The 13,249-nt window shown below is 54.5% G+C and overlaps 1 protein-coding gene across 1 annotated transcript; it reads right to left on the bottom strand.

Moving 5' to 3' along the window:
• Positions 1-6,252: 6,252 nt before the first annotated feature.
• On the bottom strand, positions 6,253-9,390 carry RABAC1 (Rab acceptor 1). The gene is made up of 5 exons (XM_055250390.2): positions 9,118-9,390; positions 8,624-8,836; positions 8,158-8,255; positions 6,587-6,688; positions 6,253-6,503 (listed from the first exon to the last, which is right to left on the bottom strand). Exons 1-5 carry the CDS (start codon positions 9,171-9,173, stop codon positions 6,415-6,417), a joined length of 558 nt encoding a protein of 185 aa, XP_055106365.2. The 5' UTR covers positions 9,174-9,390; the 3' UTR covers positions 6,253-6,414.
• Positions 9,391-13,249: the final 3,859 nt, after the last annotated feature.

Genomic DNA, 13,249 nt, shown 5'->3' with positions numbered 1-13,249 from the left:
CACCACCTCTGGCCCTGGGACCCTAGTCTTGATCACCCCAGATGGAAGCTTCTGGTCTCAGCATCTCAATAACTCAACACCAGAATTTGAGACCTGTAGCCAGTTGCCTTCAGAATAGGCCTTTGGCCTGAGTACCAACCTCCCCGACCTGCAGCTCTAGCCTGCTGCCTCAGTGATCTCAGAACTGAGTGCTTGGGTCTTTGGCATCAGTAGCCTCCAAGCAAAGCATCTCGACCATATTCACTGCAAACCCAGCAATGTAGACCGGACCTAGCGTCCACCCACCGACATGGGCACGGACACTCAGTCTCCCCTGGGGAATACTGGCATTGCGGTCAACAAACACCCTCTGCTACTCCAAAATTGGGATTGGAAGCCTGGCCCCTGGCCTCTGAGTAGGCTGAGGTGACCTGGCTTGGCCAGGGGCACCACAGGTCCCCACCCTGCCTGGTCCCCCAGGATGAGTCCATCTCTAGCTCCCTCTCTGGCGGAAGCACTTGTCCGCCCTCTGGTGGCAGATTCTGGAAGTGCACTCCTGTGTGGCTTCAAGACACCCAGGCTCCCACCTCCCACCCCCGGTCTTCCCATCTTGTGGGAAGCCTGAAGCTGGGGGTCTTCTTGCTTCCTCCCACTCACCTCCCACGCAAGTCAGCCACCAAGACCTGTCCTTCGTCCTTCAACCTCCTGAATCTCTCTTCCCTGTCCCACCTCTTCACCCCACTTCCCTGCCCCATCTTCCCCAGCTAGGATCATCCTCCCTGGTCTCACTACCTCCAGCCCATCCGCCAGACAACCTCAGAGGGATAACCCTCTCCTCCCCACCCTTCCCCTCCCCTCCCTTCCCTTCCCCTCCCCTTCCCTCCTCTCCTTTTCTTTAATTTTCCCTTCTCTTTTCCCCTCTCCTCTCTTTTCCTTTTCTCTTTTTTTTTGAGACAGGGTCTCACTCTGGTTGCCCAGGCTGGAGTGCAGTGGCATGATCTCTGCCCACTGAAGTCTCTGCCTTCTGTGCTCAGGTGATTCTCCCACCTCAGCCTCCTGAGTAGCTGGGACCACAGGTGTGTGCCACCACGCCCGGCTAATTTTTGTATTTTTAGTAAAGACGGGGTTTCGCCATGTTACTCAGGCTGGTCTCAAACTCATGGGCTCAAGCGATCCTCCCACCTCAGCCTCCCAAAGTGCTGGGATTACAGGTGTGAGCCACCGTGCCCGGCCTCCAGAGGGATATTTCTAACAGTCACACCTGATCCTGACTCTTCCCTGTTCAATGTCCTTATATAGTTTCACATTTTAAGGCAAAATCCAAAGACCTTACCACAGGTCCTGTGCGATCTGGCCCCCAGTATCCTCCCCAGCATGGTCTCTGGGGCTGACCAGGAGCACCACCCTGTTATTGAGCAGATCTGACCTCAGGGCCTCTGCACTTGCTGTTCCCTCTGGCTCCAACACTCTTCCCTGAGACCTGCACCAAGGGGCAAGTGGCCCCTCAGTCCCCAGCAAGGCCCTGCCCACTGAGCAGCTCTCCAGTTTGTTTGGCTCTGGAGCGTTTACCCCTTTCTGAGTGTCCTGATTGTTGGTGGTTCTATCTGTGTTTCCTGCACATCTCCTACGGAATGTGAGCTCCCAGATGGCAGGGCCTTGTCTGTTTCCAGCACTGCCATTTCCCCAGCATCTAAGTCAGTGTGTCCAATAAAACACAATATAAGCCACAGAGGTGACTTGCAATTTTCTTTCTTTTTTCTTTTTTTGTTTTTTGAGAGGGAGTCTCCCTGTTGCCCAGATTGGAGTGCACTGGTGTGACCTTGGATCACTGCAACTTCCATCCCCCCAGGTTCAAGCTGTTCTCCTGCCTCAGCCTCCCAAGTAGCTGGGATTACAGGCACGTGCCACCATGCCGGGCTAATTTTTGTATTTTTAGTAGAGACGGGGTTTCGCCATGTTGGCCAGGCTGGTCTCAATCTCCTGACCTCAGGTGATCCGCCCGCCTCGGCCTCCCAAAGTACTAGGATTACAGGCATGAGCCATCATGCCCGGGCTAACTTGCAATTTTCTATTTAATCTGTGCACCCCCCACCCCCATCTTTTTTTTGAGACAGGGTCTCAGTCTGTCACCCAGGCTGGAGTGCAGTGGTGGTGTAATCTTGGCCCACTGCAGCCTTGACCTCCTGGGCTCAAGCAATCCTCCCACCTCTGCCTCCCAAGTAGCTGGGACCACAGGCATGTGCCCCCACACCTGGCTAATTTTTGTATTTTTTGTAGAGACAGGGTGTTGCCATGTTGCCCAGGCTGGTCTCGAAGTTTTGAGCTCATGCAGTCCACCCACCTTGGCTTCCCAAAGTGCTGGGATTATAGGCATGAGCCACCACACCCAGCAACTCTTGTTTTTTTTTTTTTTTTTTTTTAGAGATGGGGTCTCTCTGTGTTGCCCAGGCTGAATGCAGTGGCATAGTGATGGCTCACTGTAGCACTGAACTCCTGGGCTCAAGTGATCCTCCCACCTCAGCCTCTCAAGTAGCTGGGACTACCATGCCCAAATAACTGTTTAACTTTTTTGCAGAGATGGGGGTCTTGTTGTGTTATCCAGGCTGGTCTCAAACTCTTGGGCTCATGCAATCCTCCCACCTTGGCTTCCCAAGGTGTTAGGATTATACAGGCATGAGCCATGGTGCCCAGCCTTAATCATGGTTTTTTTTGTTTTTTTTTCCCTTTTCTTGAGATGGAGTCTTGCTCTGTCGCCCAGGCTGGAGTGCAGTGGTGTGATCTTGGCTCACTGCAAGCTCCACCTCCCAGGTTCACGCCATTCTCCCGCCGAGTAGCTGCGACTACAGGCGCCCGCCACCACGCCCGGCTAATTTTTTGTATTTTTAGTAGAGACGGGGTTCACTGTGTTAGCCAGGATGGTCTCGATCTCCTGACCTCGTGATCCGCCCTCCTCGGCCTCCCAAAGTGCTGCTATTACAGGCGTGAGCCACCGTGCCCGGCCTCTTAATCATGTTTTTAAAAGTAAAAAACAAAAGGTGAAATGAATAATAATTTAATCTAGTATATCAATACATTATCCTTCCAGGCCGGGCGCGGTGGCTCACGCTTGTAATCCCAGCACTTTGGGAGGCCGAGGCGGGCGGATCACGAGGTCAGGAGATCGAGACCACGGTGAAACCCCGTCTCTACTAAAAATACAAAAAATTAGCTGGGCATGGTGGCGGGCGCCTGTAGTCCCAGCTACTGGGAGAGGCTGAGGCAGGAGAATGGCGTGAACCCGGGAGGCGGAGCTTGCAGTGAGCCGAGACTGCGCCACTGCACTCCAGCCTGGGCGACAGAGCGAGACTCCGTCTCAAAAAAAAAAAAAAAAAAAAAAAAAAAAAATTATCCTTCCAATACACATAATCAACATAAAAATTATTATTATTATTTTTTTTTTTTTTGAGACGGAGTCTCGCTCTGTCGCCCAGGCTGGAGTGCAGTGGCGCAATCTCGGCTCACTGCAACCTCTGCCTCCCGGGTTCAAACAATTCTCCTGCCTTAACCTCCCAAGTAGCTGGGATTACAGGTGTGTGCCACCACGTCCGGTTAATTTTTGTACTTTTTTTTTTTTTTTTCTGAGATGGAGTCCTGCTCTGTTACCTAGGCTGGAGTGCAGTGGTGCAATCTCGGCTCACTGCAACCTCTGCCCCCTGGATTCAAGCAATTCTCTGCCTCAGCCTCCCAAGCAGCTGGGATTACAGTCGACCGTCACCATGCCTGGCCAATTTTTTTGTATTTTTAGTAGAGACGGGGTTTCACTGTGTTGCCCAGGCTGGTCTCGAACTCCTGACCTCAGGTGATCCACCTGTCTTGGCCTCCCAAAGTGCTGGGATTACATGTGTGAGCCACCGCGCCCAGCCAATTACTTTAGATAGGGGTGGTCTGGGAGGGCTCTCTGAGGAGACACAAGAAGAGCTGTGGGTGGAGTTTCCCAAGGAGAGGGACAGCGAGTGCCAAGGCCTCAGGGATGCAGCCCCCGAGCCTCTCCAACCTCCTGTCTCCTCAGCAAAACTCACCCACTCATCGTTGATGCAGCAGATGCTCACCCAGAGCCCACTGATGCCCAATGTTGTTCTGGAATTCTCCTGTCAGATATGGTGGCCAGCCACGTGGCTGCCTCAAACACGGCTGGTCCAAACTGAGACATGCTATGTGTGTGAAAGGCACACCAGACTTCGAAGATTTAGTATGAAAAAGGAGTAAAATATCTCATTAATAATTTTTATAGGCTGGGCATGGTGGCTCACACCTGTAATCCCAGCACATTTGGGAGGCTGAGGCAGGCAGATCACTTGAGGCCAGGAGAATCACTTGAACCCGGGAGGTGGAGGTTGCAGTGAGCCGAGATCACGCCATTGCACTCCAGCATGGGCAACAAGAGCGAAACTCCGTCTCAAAAAAATTAAAAAATAAAACTAAAAATACAAAAATTAGGCGTGTTGGTGGGCACCTGTAATCCCAGCTACTTAGGAGGCTGAGGCAGGAGAGTAGCTTGAATCTGGGAAGTGGAGGTTACAGTGAGCCGAGATCGCACCATTGCACTCCAGCATGGGTGACAGAGAGAGATTCCATCTCAAAAAAATAAACAAATAAATAAAAATAAAAAATCAAGTCACTTCTTAGGCCCTCTGGGCCACCTCCCTTGTCTTCATCTGCCTGGCACTTTCCCTCCCAAGTGTGTTTCTCTTTTGTTACTGCTACCACGTGGCAGTCTCCACCTCATGATGAAAGGCAAACTGGACCCGGCACCGTGGCTCATGCCTGTAATCCCAGAACTTTGAGAGGCTGAGGCAGGAGGATTGCTTCAGCCCAGGAGTTTGAAACCAGGCCAGGCAACATAGTGAGACCCTGTCTAATGAAAAGTTAAAAAAAAATTAGCTGGGTGTGGTGGCGTGCACCTGTGGTCCCAGCTGCTCAGGAGGCTGAGGTGGGAGGATCACTTGAGCCCAAGAGGTAGATGCTGCAGTAAGCAGTGGCCACGCCACTGCACTCCAGCCTGGGCCATAAAGTAAGACCCTGTCTCAAAAAAGAAAAGGCAAGAAGCAAACTGGGCTGGATACACCAGTAGTCCCAGCACTTTGGGAGGCTGCAGGGGGAGAATCGATTGAGCCCAGGAATTTGAGACCAGCCTAGGAAACAAAGCAAAACCCATCTCACAAAAGCAAACTTTCATCTCAAGCAGAGTAAAACCCAAAGCCCTCACCGTGGCCCACAAGGCTCCCTGGCCTCCCCCACTGTCCCCCTCGCTTATCTGCCCCAGCTACGCCCGCCTCCTGGCTGCCCTCGAGCCTCCTGGCTGCTGCCATCTCTCGGGCTATGCCCCTGTGGCTTCCTCTGCCCCAATTATTCTTCCTCCAAAGGATCTTGGCTGCTCCCTCTCTCAGTTTAGGTCTTTGGTGAATGTCACATCAGGGAGGCCTTTTCTGGTCACCCTCTTTAACCCACAACTCACTCCCGAACTTTCTCTGTGCAGAAAAGAGTTGACCTGGAAGGCTCCACCCCAGACTGCTGTCCTTAGACAGGCCTGGGTGCACAGTTGGTCCTTGGCTGGGAACTTGGGTGTCAGTGGGGGGTGTCTTATCACTTCCTGATAGAGTGGCTCGCTGCATCTATCTAGGCTGTTTGTGCAGGCACAGGCCTTCTTTCTGGGAGCCTGGCATTTTGGTATGTGTTGGAGAGAAGGTGCTCTTGTAGCTGCCCCCATGAAACCGAGGGCGCTAAGACTAGGATCAGAGTGTCTCTGGCTGACATTTCACACATGTCGCCATGACCAGTGCTGGAGGAATGAGATGTGGCATCTGGAAGTGCATGCCTGGTTTCTAAGTTCACTCTATGCACCTTTTCTTTTGGCTGACTTGGCTCCATATCCTTTGAGAGCAAATCAGAGCTGTGAGTGCAATTGCATACTGAGTCCTGACTCCTAGAGAACCATCAAACCTGGGGTGCTCTCTGATTCCCAGGTTCTAGAGAACCATCAAACCTGGGGTGCTCTCTGATTCTCGAGTCCTAGAGAACCATCAAATCTGGGGGTAGTCTCAGGGACCCCCGGCACACTGTCCTTCTCAACTCTTTTCTCCTCCTCAACACTCACCACCATTGGGCATCCCATAATATTTTATCTGTTTATCTTGTTTATCACCTTGCCCACACTCCAGGTTCCACCCCAACCCTGGTCTGTGCAGTATTCCCAGCTCCACTCATAGAGACCCACAGAAGATGCTGGGGGAATAGTTCCTGAATGACACCCGTAACAGCTTTATTTTCAAAGGTGGGCTCCCTCCCTGGGCTTGTGATGGGACGGCGCTGTGGGCCCGAGCAGCAGGGCCGTGCAGGACAGGAGTAGGCAGGGGTGGGGCAGCTGGCCCGGGAGGCCGGCAGGTCCCAGAAGACACCTCACACGGGTTCCATCTGCAGCTCCTCCCCGTCCACAGCCTCAATCTGGTGGAAGGCAGCGTGGGAGCCGATGACCACCAGGGTGGCTCCTGCAGGAAAGCCGGCAGCTCAGGGCCACGCTCCTGCGCCTGGACCCCACCATCCACCCCAGCTGCTCAGACTCTGTACTCACCCAGCACCCAGAAGACAGCTGAGCCCGCACCAGCCAGCCAGAAGAAGGGGAAGGAGATGCCTCCAGCCAGAGCGTACTGATGCGCTGGGCTCACCTCTCGGCCTGGGGGCAGATGGCATTGGGACGCTGTTCCGACCCTCCATGCCCTCTCCCAGAGTAACCCCTGCTGCCCCCCAACAATCCGTACAAGCTCCAGGTCTGCGGGATCGAATCCAAACTCCTCATGCCAAGGCCCTCCAGGTCCTGGGGTCACCCTGTTCCCCTGCTGTCCTCACTGCCCTCCAGAACACAGCACACCAGGCCGGGCGCGGTGGCTCACGCCTGTAATCCCAGCACTTTGGGAGGCCGAGGCGGGCGGATCACGAGGTCAGGAGATCGAGACCACGGTGAAACCCCGTCTCTACTAAAAATACAAAAAAATTAGCCGGGCGTGGTGGCGGGCGCCTGTAGTCCCAGCTACTCGGAGAGGCTGAGGCAGGAGAATGGCGTGAACCCGGGAGGCGGAGCTTGCAGTGAGCCGAGATCACGCCACTGCACTCCAGCCTGGGCGACAGAGCAAGATTCCGTCTCAAAAAAAAAAACAAAACAAAAAAGAACACAGCACACCATCCTCGCCTGCCTCAGCCCCACCCTCTGCCCTCTGCCCCACATCCTCCAGGAAGGTCCTGGGATCCCGGCTTCCTGCTCCCTAGACTAGGGCTCTCCTGCTGCAACCCTCGAGCAGACCAGGGGTCTCAAACTGGTGGCCCGAGGGCCAAATCTGACCTGTGGATGTGTTTTTTGAGATGTTTTGCAAGGATGTGATTTGTGGCTGGCAAAGTGAACGATTTCACATAAAAATACCAACTTCTGGCTTCTCATAGAAGTCTCAGGGATGGGGTCTGCATGCTCTGATGATGGTGATCAGCTGAAGCCAAGTCGTGCCTGTGCTTCAGGCGCTCCCTCCACCCCAGCCTGTCAAGCACATAACTTGCAGGCCCCTGAAGAGCCTGGCGTTCAGGTCTACCTGACTGTCCAATCCCAACTCCCTGACCCCACTCCAAACCTTGATTTTCCCCTGGGGGGAATTTCCCCTGGCATTTTGTTTTCCCAGTGGTCCTTGGTACTAGTCTGGGAACCACATGAAACATACTCCTCGGCTTCCCTCTCTAAGTTCCAAGTTCTTTCTGGTCACATCCCAGAAAGCAGGAAAAGAAACGGCAACAGATCTAGGCCAGTGTAAGGTCGCCACCTGCTGTCCAGTGTGGGCACCTGCAGCTGATGCTGGCCGCAGAGAGCGGCAAGGGGAGGAGAGAGAGGGGAGGAGTCATGTGGTTTGAAGAGGAGTAGGTTTAAGGCACAGCAGCCAGGTGGAGCCTGGGTTTGAGGAATAGCAATTTGAGGGGGCTGAGAATCGATGGAAGGATCGGTTGTGTCTGAGATTTTAAGGGATCAGGTTTGGGGGATCTAGTGTACATCTAGGCTTGGGCGGACTTGGGTTTTGAAGGACTTGGATTTGGGGTCTGAGGTCTGCATTCCAAAAGACCAAGATTTGAGGGACCAAGGATTCATCTGGGCAGGGGGTTTCTCACCAAAGAGCACAAGCTTGGACTGCAAGGTGCGCAGATAGAGAATGTAACAGGCGCCGAAAAAGACAGCCAGGGCCACCAGCAACATAGGGGACGTCACCCTGGAGGAGGGGTGCAGGGAGGCAGCGGTTAGGCAGCTGGGGCTGGGCCAGCCAGGCGGCCCTGGCCTTCTCCACCGGCGGCAAGCTACATCCTGGAGACCAGGGAGGGCCAGGTGACATTTAGTCACACTGCATCCTGGCCAGGGTGATGGTGGGGTAGGGGACTTGGCCCTTTGGTGACAAGGTAGTCTAGCAGAGCCAATCCTTGGGGGCGGGGCCTGGCCGGTGAGAGGAGGGGCCTGAGCGGTAGGAGCGGGGCCCGGGCGGTGAGAGGAGGGACCGGGCAGTGAAGGGCGGGACCTGAGCGATGAGAGGAGGGGTCCAGCCGGTCGGAGCTAGTGCGGGTGCGGGGCCCAGAAGGCACTCACACGCAGTACAGGATGAGGCCCAGGAACACGAACACATAGTTGCTCTGGTAGTACTCCACGTTGCGTACGAGGCGCTGGCACAGCTCGCCCAGGTTGCGGGGCCGTGAGAAGCGCTGCTGGTCCACGAAGGTGCTCCAGGGCCGGATGGTCGCGCGGCGCCGCTCCAGCCACTCCCGGCCTGCACCGGAGGGAATCAGCTTCGGCAGCAGGGTCCTGCGGGGGGTAGGGCCGGGTCAGTGGTGGACCGGGATGGAGCCCCAGACCCCCGCAAAAGAAGGGGACTAAGGGGGCCTGGACTCCCTCCCGGGACCCCAGATTTCTGGACCGCAGGCAGGGAGGGGGCTAGGGGCCCAGACTCCAGGGTCCCATTAGAGGAGACCGGGGCCAACACTTCTGCGTCTCGGGGCTGGGACTCCAGGCTCTCGAGGGAGGAGGGGGCCGGGGGCCCGGACTCCGGGGTCTCGGGTCCGAGGGCCTAGAACCAGCTCGCTCACGTGGCGCTCAGCCCTTCCGCCTCGGCATCTTTCTGCTGGTCCTTCTGGGCTGCCATGTCTGCGTCGTGAAGGGTAGAGCTGCTGTAACCAGCCGGGTACCCTGAAGACCCCGCCAGCCCCGCCCGAGGCCGGCCCCACCCAGCGGAGTCGACGTGGCGCAGCTCGGGAGCAGCTGGGGACTGTAGTTCTGCCGCCGAGTATTGTGGGAGTTGTAGTCCTGACGGTGACTAAGAGGATGGGAGCCATGATGGCGGCCTGACTCGCAAGACACCTTGGGAGATATAATCCCAGAACGTGACGGCGCGCGCCTCTGGGTATTATGGGAGTTGTAGTTTCAGGAGGGTGCAGGTGGGCTGTCAGGAGCGAGGGCGTTATGGGAACTCTAACGGCAGAAGCGGGCGTTGTGTACTCTCCCAGGGAGGGCACAATGGGGACCGTGCAGAGCTGTCGTTCTGACTCTGGAGGGCATTAAAAAAACACCTGGAGGGCTTGCTAAAACAGATTCCTGGGCCCTAGCCCAGATGTTTTCATTCAGCAAGTCTGGGCTGGAGCCCATAATTTCCATTTCTGAGTTCCCAGGTGATGCTGCTGCCCCTGGTCCATGGACTACATTTTGAGTAGAAATATTTAGATAATTTGTGGGAATTGATTCCTTCCTCAAGAGATTGAGGCTAGTGAGGGGGCCATGGTTGCTGGAGGGGTATCTGAGGTTGCCCCCTGCCCCACCTTGTGGAGTCCCAAAGATGAATGAGTTGGGGCTAGGGACACCTCCGACCCCCGCCACACACACCTTTGGACAGGAGGGAGTGAAGTTGGGAAAGAGAAAAGGTTGACAAGTTTTGTGGGCTTTTTTGAAATGGAGTCTCGCTCTTGTTGCCCAGGCTGGAGTGCAATGGCGCAATCTTGGCTCACTGCAACCTCTGCCTCCTGGGTTCAAGCGATTTTCCTGCTTAAGCCTCCAGAGTAGCTGGGATTACATGCGCCCGCCACCACGCCCAGCTAATTTTTTTTTTTTTTTTTTTTTTTTTGAGACGGAGTCTCGCTCTGTCACCCAGGCTGGAGTGCAGTGGCGCAATCTCGGCTCACTGCAAGCTCCGCCTCCCGGGTTCACGCCATTCTCCTGCCTCAGCCTCTCAGAGTAGCAGGGACTACAGGCGCCCGCCACCACGCCCGGCTAATTTTTTGTATTTTTTAGTAGAGACGGGGTTTCACCGTGGTCTCGATCTCCTGACCTCGTGATCCGCCCGCCTCGGCCTCCCAAAATGCTGGGATTACAAGCGTGAGCCACCGCGCCCGGCCGCGCCCAGCTAATTTTTGCATTTTTTTAGTAGAGACGGGGTTTCACCATGTTGGCCAGGCTGGTCTCGTACTCCTGACCTCGTGATCTTCCTGTCTCGGCCTCTCAAAGTGCTGGGATTACAGGCGTGAGCCATTGTGCCTGGCCCACAGGGCTGGAATTCTAATTGAATTCTAATGGAGTGAACCAGAACACGGCCTCAAGAAATGTGTGTGGAAGTATAGGGAAGCCTGGGCTCCCTTAAGCAGACTGAGATCCCAATTTTCCAAAGCAGCTGGGTGGGGCTGGAAGGAGAATATCTATATGGGATAACCAGGTGACCTTTTTTTTTTTGAATTTTTTTTTTAAGTAGATAAGGGATTTTGCTGTGTTGGCCCAGTAGGTCTCAAACTCGTGGACTCAAGCGATCCTTCTGCCTTGGCCTTCCCAAGTGTTGGGATTACAGGTGTGAGCCACCATGCCCAGGTTCAAGTGACTCTTTTTTTTTTTTTGAGACGGAGTCTCACTCTGTCGCCAGGGCTGGAGTGCAGTGGCACAATCTTGGCTCAATGCAACCTCCGCCTCCTCCTGGATTCAAGCGATTCTCCTGCCTCAGCCTCCCGAGTAGCTGGGATTACAGGCGCCCGGCACTATGCCCAGCTAATTTTTTGTATTTTTAGTAAAGATGGGGTTTCACCATGTTGGCCAGGCTGGTCTCGAACTCCTGACTTTGTGATTCGCCCGCCTCGGCCTCCCAAAGTGCTGGGATTACAGGCGTGAGCCACCGTGCCTGGCCCCAAGTTACTCTTTTAGGCCCAGCTCTTGTCTTCCAAGATTTACAGCACTTTAGGGTTTGTGCTTTGAGGCCTGCTGGAAGGCGTTCCCAGGAGGTGGGAGGAAGATGGCCCTGTCCAAGGGGCTGGTGGCGCAATAGGCAGGGAAGCCCTTTGCAAGGGCTCCACACTGAAGATGGAAGAGTTACACTTTGAAGATCAGATTGGCTAGTTACTGTTTATTTCCTCTTTGTCACCCCCAGGCTTTTACTGGAATCAGGTTTTCTTTTCATTTTTTTTTTTTTTTTTTTGAGATGGAGTTTCACTCTGTTGCTCAGGCTGGAGTACAGTGGCACAATGTCTGCTCACTGCAACCTCCGCCTCCCGGGTTCAAGCGATTCTCCGGCCTCAGCCTCCTGAGTAGCTGGGATTACAGGTGTGCACCACCACGCCCGGCTAATTTTTGTATTTTTAGTAGAGACGGGGTTTCACCATGTTGGTCAGGCTGGTCTCAAACTCTGACCTTGTGATCTGCCCACCTCAGCCTCCCAAAGTGCTGGGATTACAGGCGTGACCCATCACACCTGGCCTGGAATCAGGTTTTCTAACTAGGATTCAAACTTGAAAATGAAAGGACTGTGGGGCTGGGCGTGGTGGCTCACGCTTGTAATCCCAGCACTTAGGGGAGGCCCAGGAGGGTGGATCACTTGAGGTCAGGAGTTCAACACCAGCCTGGCCAACAAAGGCAAAAGCCCATCTCTACTAAAAAAAAATACACATGCCTGTAATCCCAGCTACTCGGGAGACTGAGGCAGAATAATTGCTTGAACCCAAGAGGCGGAGGTTGCAGTGAGCCAAGAGCGTGCCATTGCACTCCAGCCTGGGCGACAGAGCGAGACCCTGTCTCAGAAACAAAACAAAACAAAACAAAACACCAAAGGAGGAGTGCAATTGCACAATTAGCTCCGAGCAGGAATAGGGGAGCAGCATCTGAATTCAAAGGGCCAGAGCAGCAGAGGTAACCCTTGGAAGAACCTCCACGGAAAGACAGAGCTCGGGGAATAGAATTGGGACAGAGCTCCAGCTGCCTCTTCCATGGCCGGCTGTGGGAGATCCAGGATGGACTTTTGTTATGAGAGCTGTTGGGTTTCCTTATAGGAACTGAATGAAAGCAATTTCATTCTAAAACCCACCGATCTTTGTTCTGAGCAGAGAACATAGAGGCAGAGGCCTGGAGGTGTCGAACAGTGCGGGCCATGGTGAGAGACGGGGAGGGGGACAGTGGAGCCTGAGGGGCAAGGACATTGCAGGAGGGGCCCTAGGAGTGGGATGGTGGGGCGCACTTTGAATAAGGGAATTTCAGGAGATGGGGCCTGGACACAGGGGCAATGTGGGAGAGGAGGGCCTGAGGCAGAGACATCATGAGATGGTGAGAAATGGGGTCCCTGAGAGAAGGGGCCTTTGGCAGGTAGGCCCTGAATTAGGGGGTCGGGGGTTGGTGTGCTGGGAGATGAAGGGGCATCTGAGAAGATTGTGAGTCCCAGGCCAAGTGTGGCTCACGCCTGTAACCTCAGCACTTTGGGAGGCCAAGGTGGACGGATCACTTAAGGCCAGGAGTTCGAGACCAGCCGGCTGCCAACATGGTGAAACCCCATCTTTACTAAACATACAAAAAAATATATATATATTAGCTCGGCGCGATGGTGCATGTCTGTAATCCCAGCTACTCGGGAAGCTGAGTCAAAAGAATCGCTTGAACCCAGGAGGCAGAGGTTGCAGTGAGCTGAGATTGTGCCACTGTACTCCAGCCTGGGCGACAGAACGAGACCCTATCTAAAAAAAAAAAAAAAAAAAATGGGTCCCTCCAGCCTGAGGCCTCCTCCCTCCCTCCTGGGATCCCCAAGGAAGTGGTGCTGGGAAAGCAGGAAGACCTTAGCACATTCAGCCAGAAATGTGGGTCACTGTTCCTGCTGTGTGACCTCAAGGAAGGCCCTCCTGTCTCTGGGCCTCAGTCTGCCCACCTGTCTATGGAAGCGTCTCTTCCCCTGCACCAGAAAAATAATACAGTATGTGTGGGTTTCCT

Source organism: Symphalangus syndactylus, chromosome 17, assembly GCF_028878055.3.
Source record: "Symphalangus syndactylus isolate Jambi chromosome 17, NHGRI_mSymSyn1-v2.1_pri, whole genome shotgun sequence".
NCBI classification, from domain to species: Eukaryota; Metazoa; Chordata; class Mammalia; order Primates; family Hylobatidae; genus Symphalangus; species Symphalangus syndactylus.
This window is presented reverse-complemented; position numbering and strand designations above follow the sequence as displayed.

Coding starts and splice junctions, on each gene's coding strand:
- RABAC1 (XM_055250390.2), bottom strand. CDS start 9,173: ATGGCAGCCCAGAAGGACCAGCAGAAAGATGCCGAGGCGGAAGGGCTG. Junction 8,837..9,117: donor GCGGAAGGGCTGAGCGCCAC/GTGAGCGAGCTG, acceptor TACCCCCCGCAG/GACCCTGCTGCCGAAGCTGA. Junction 8,256..8,623: donor GGCCTCATCCTGTACTGCGT/GTGAGTGCCTTC, acceptor CCCCTCCTCCAG/GGTGACGTCCCCTATGTTGC.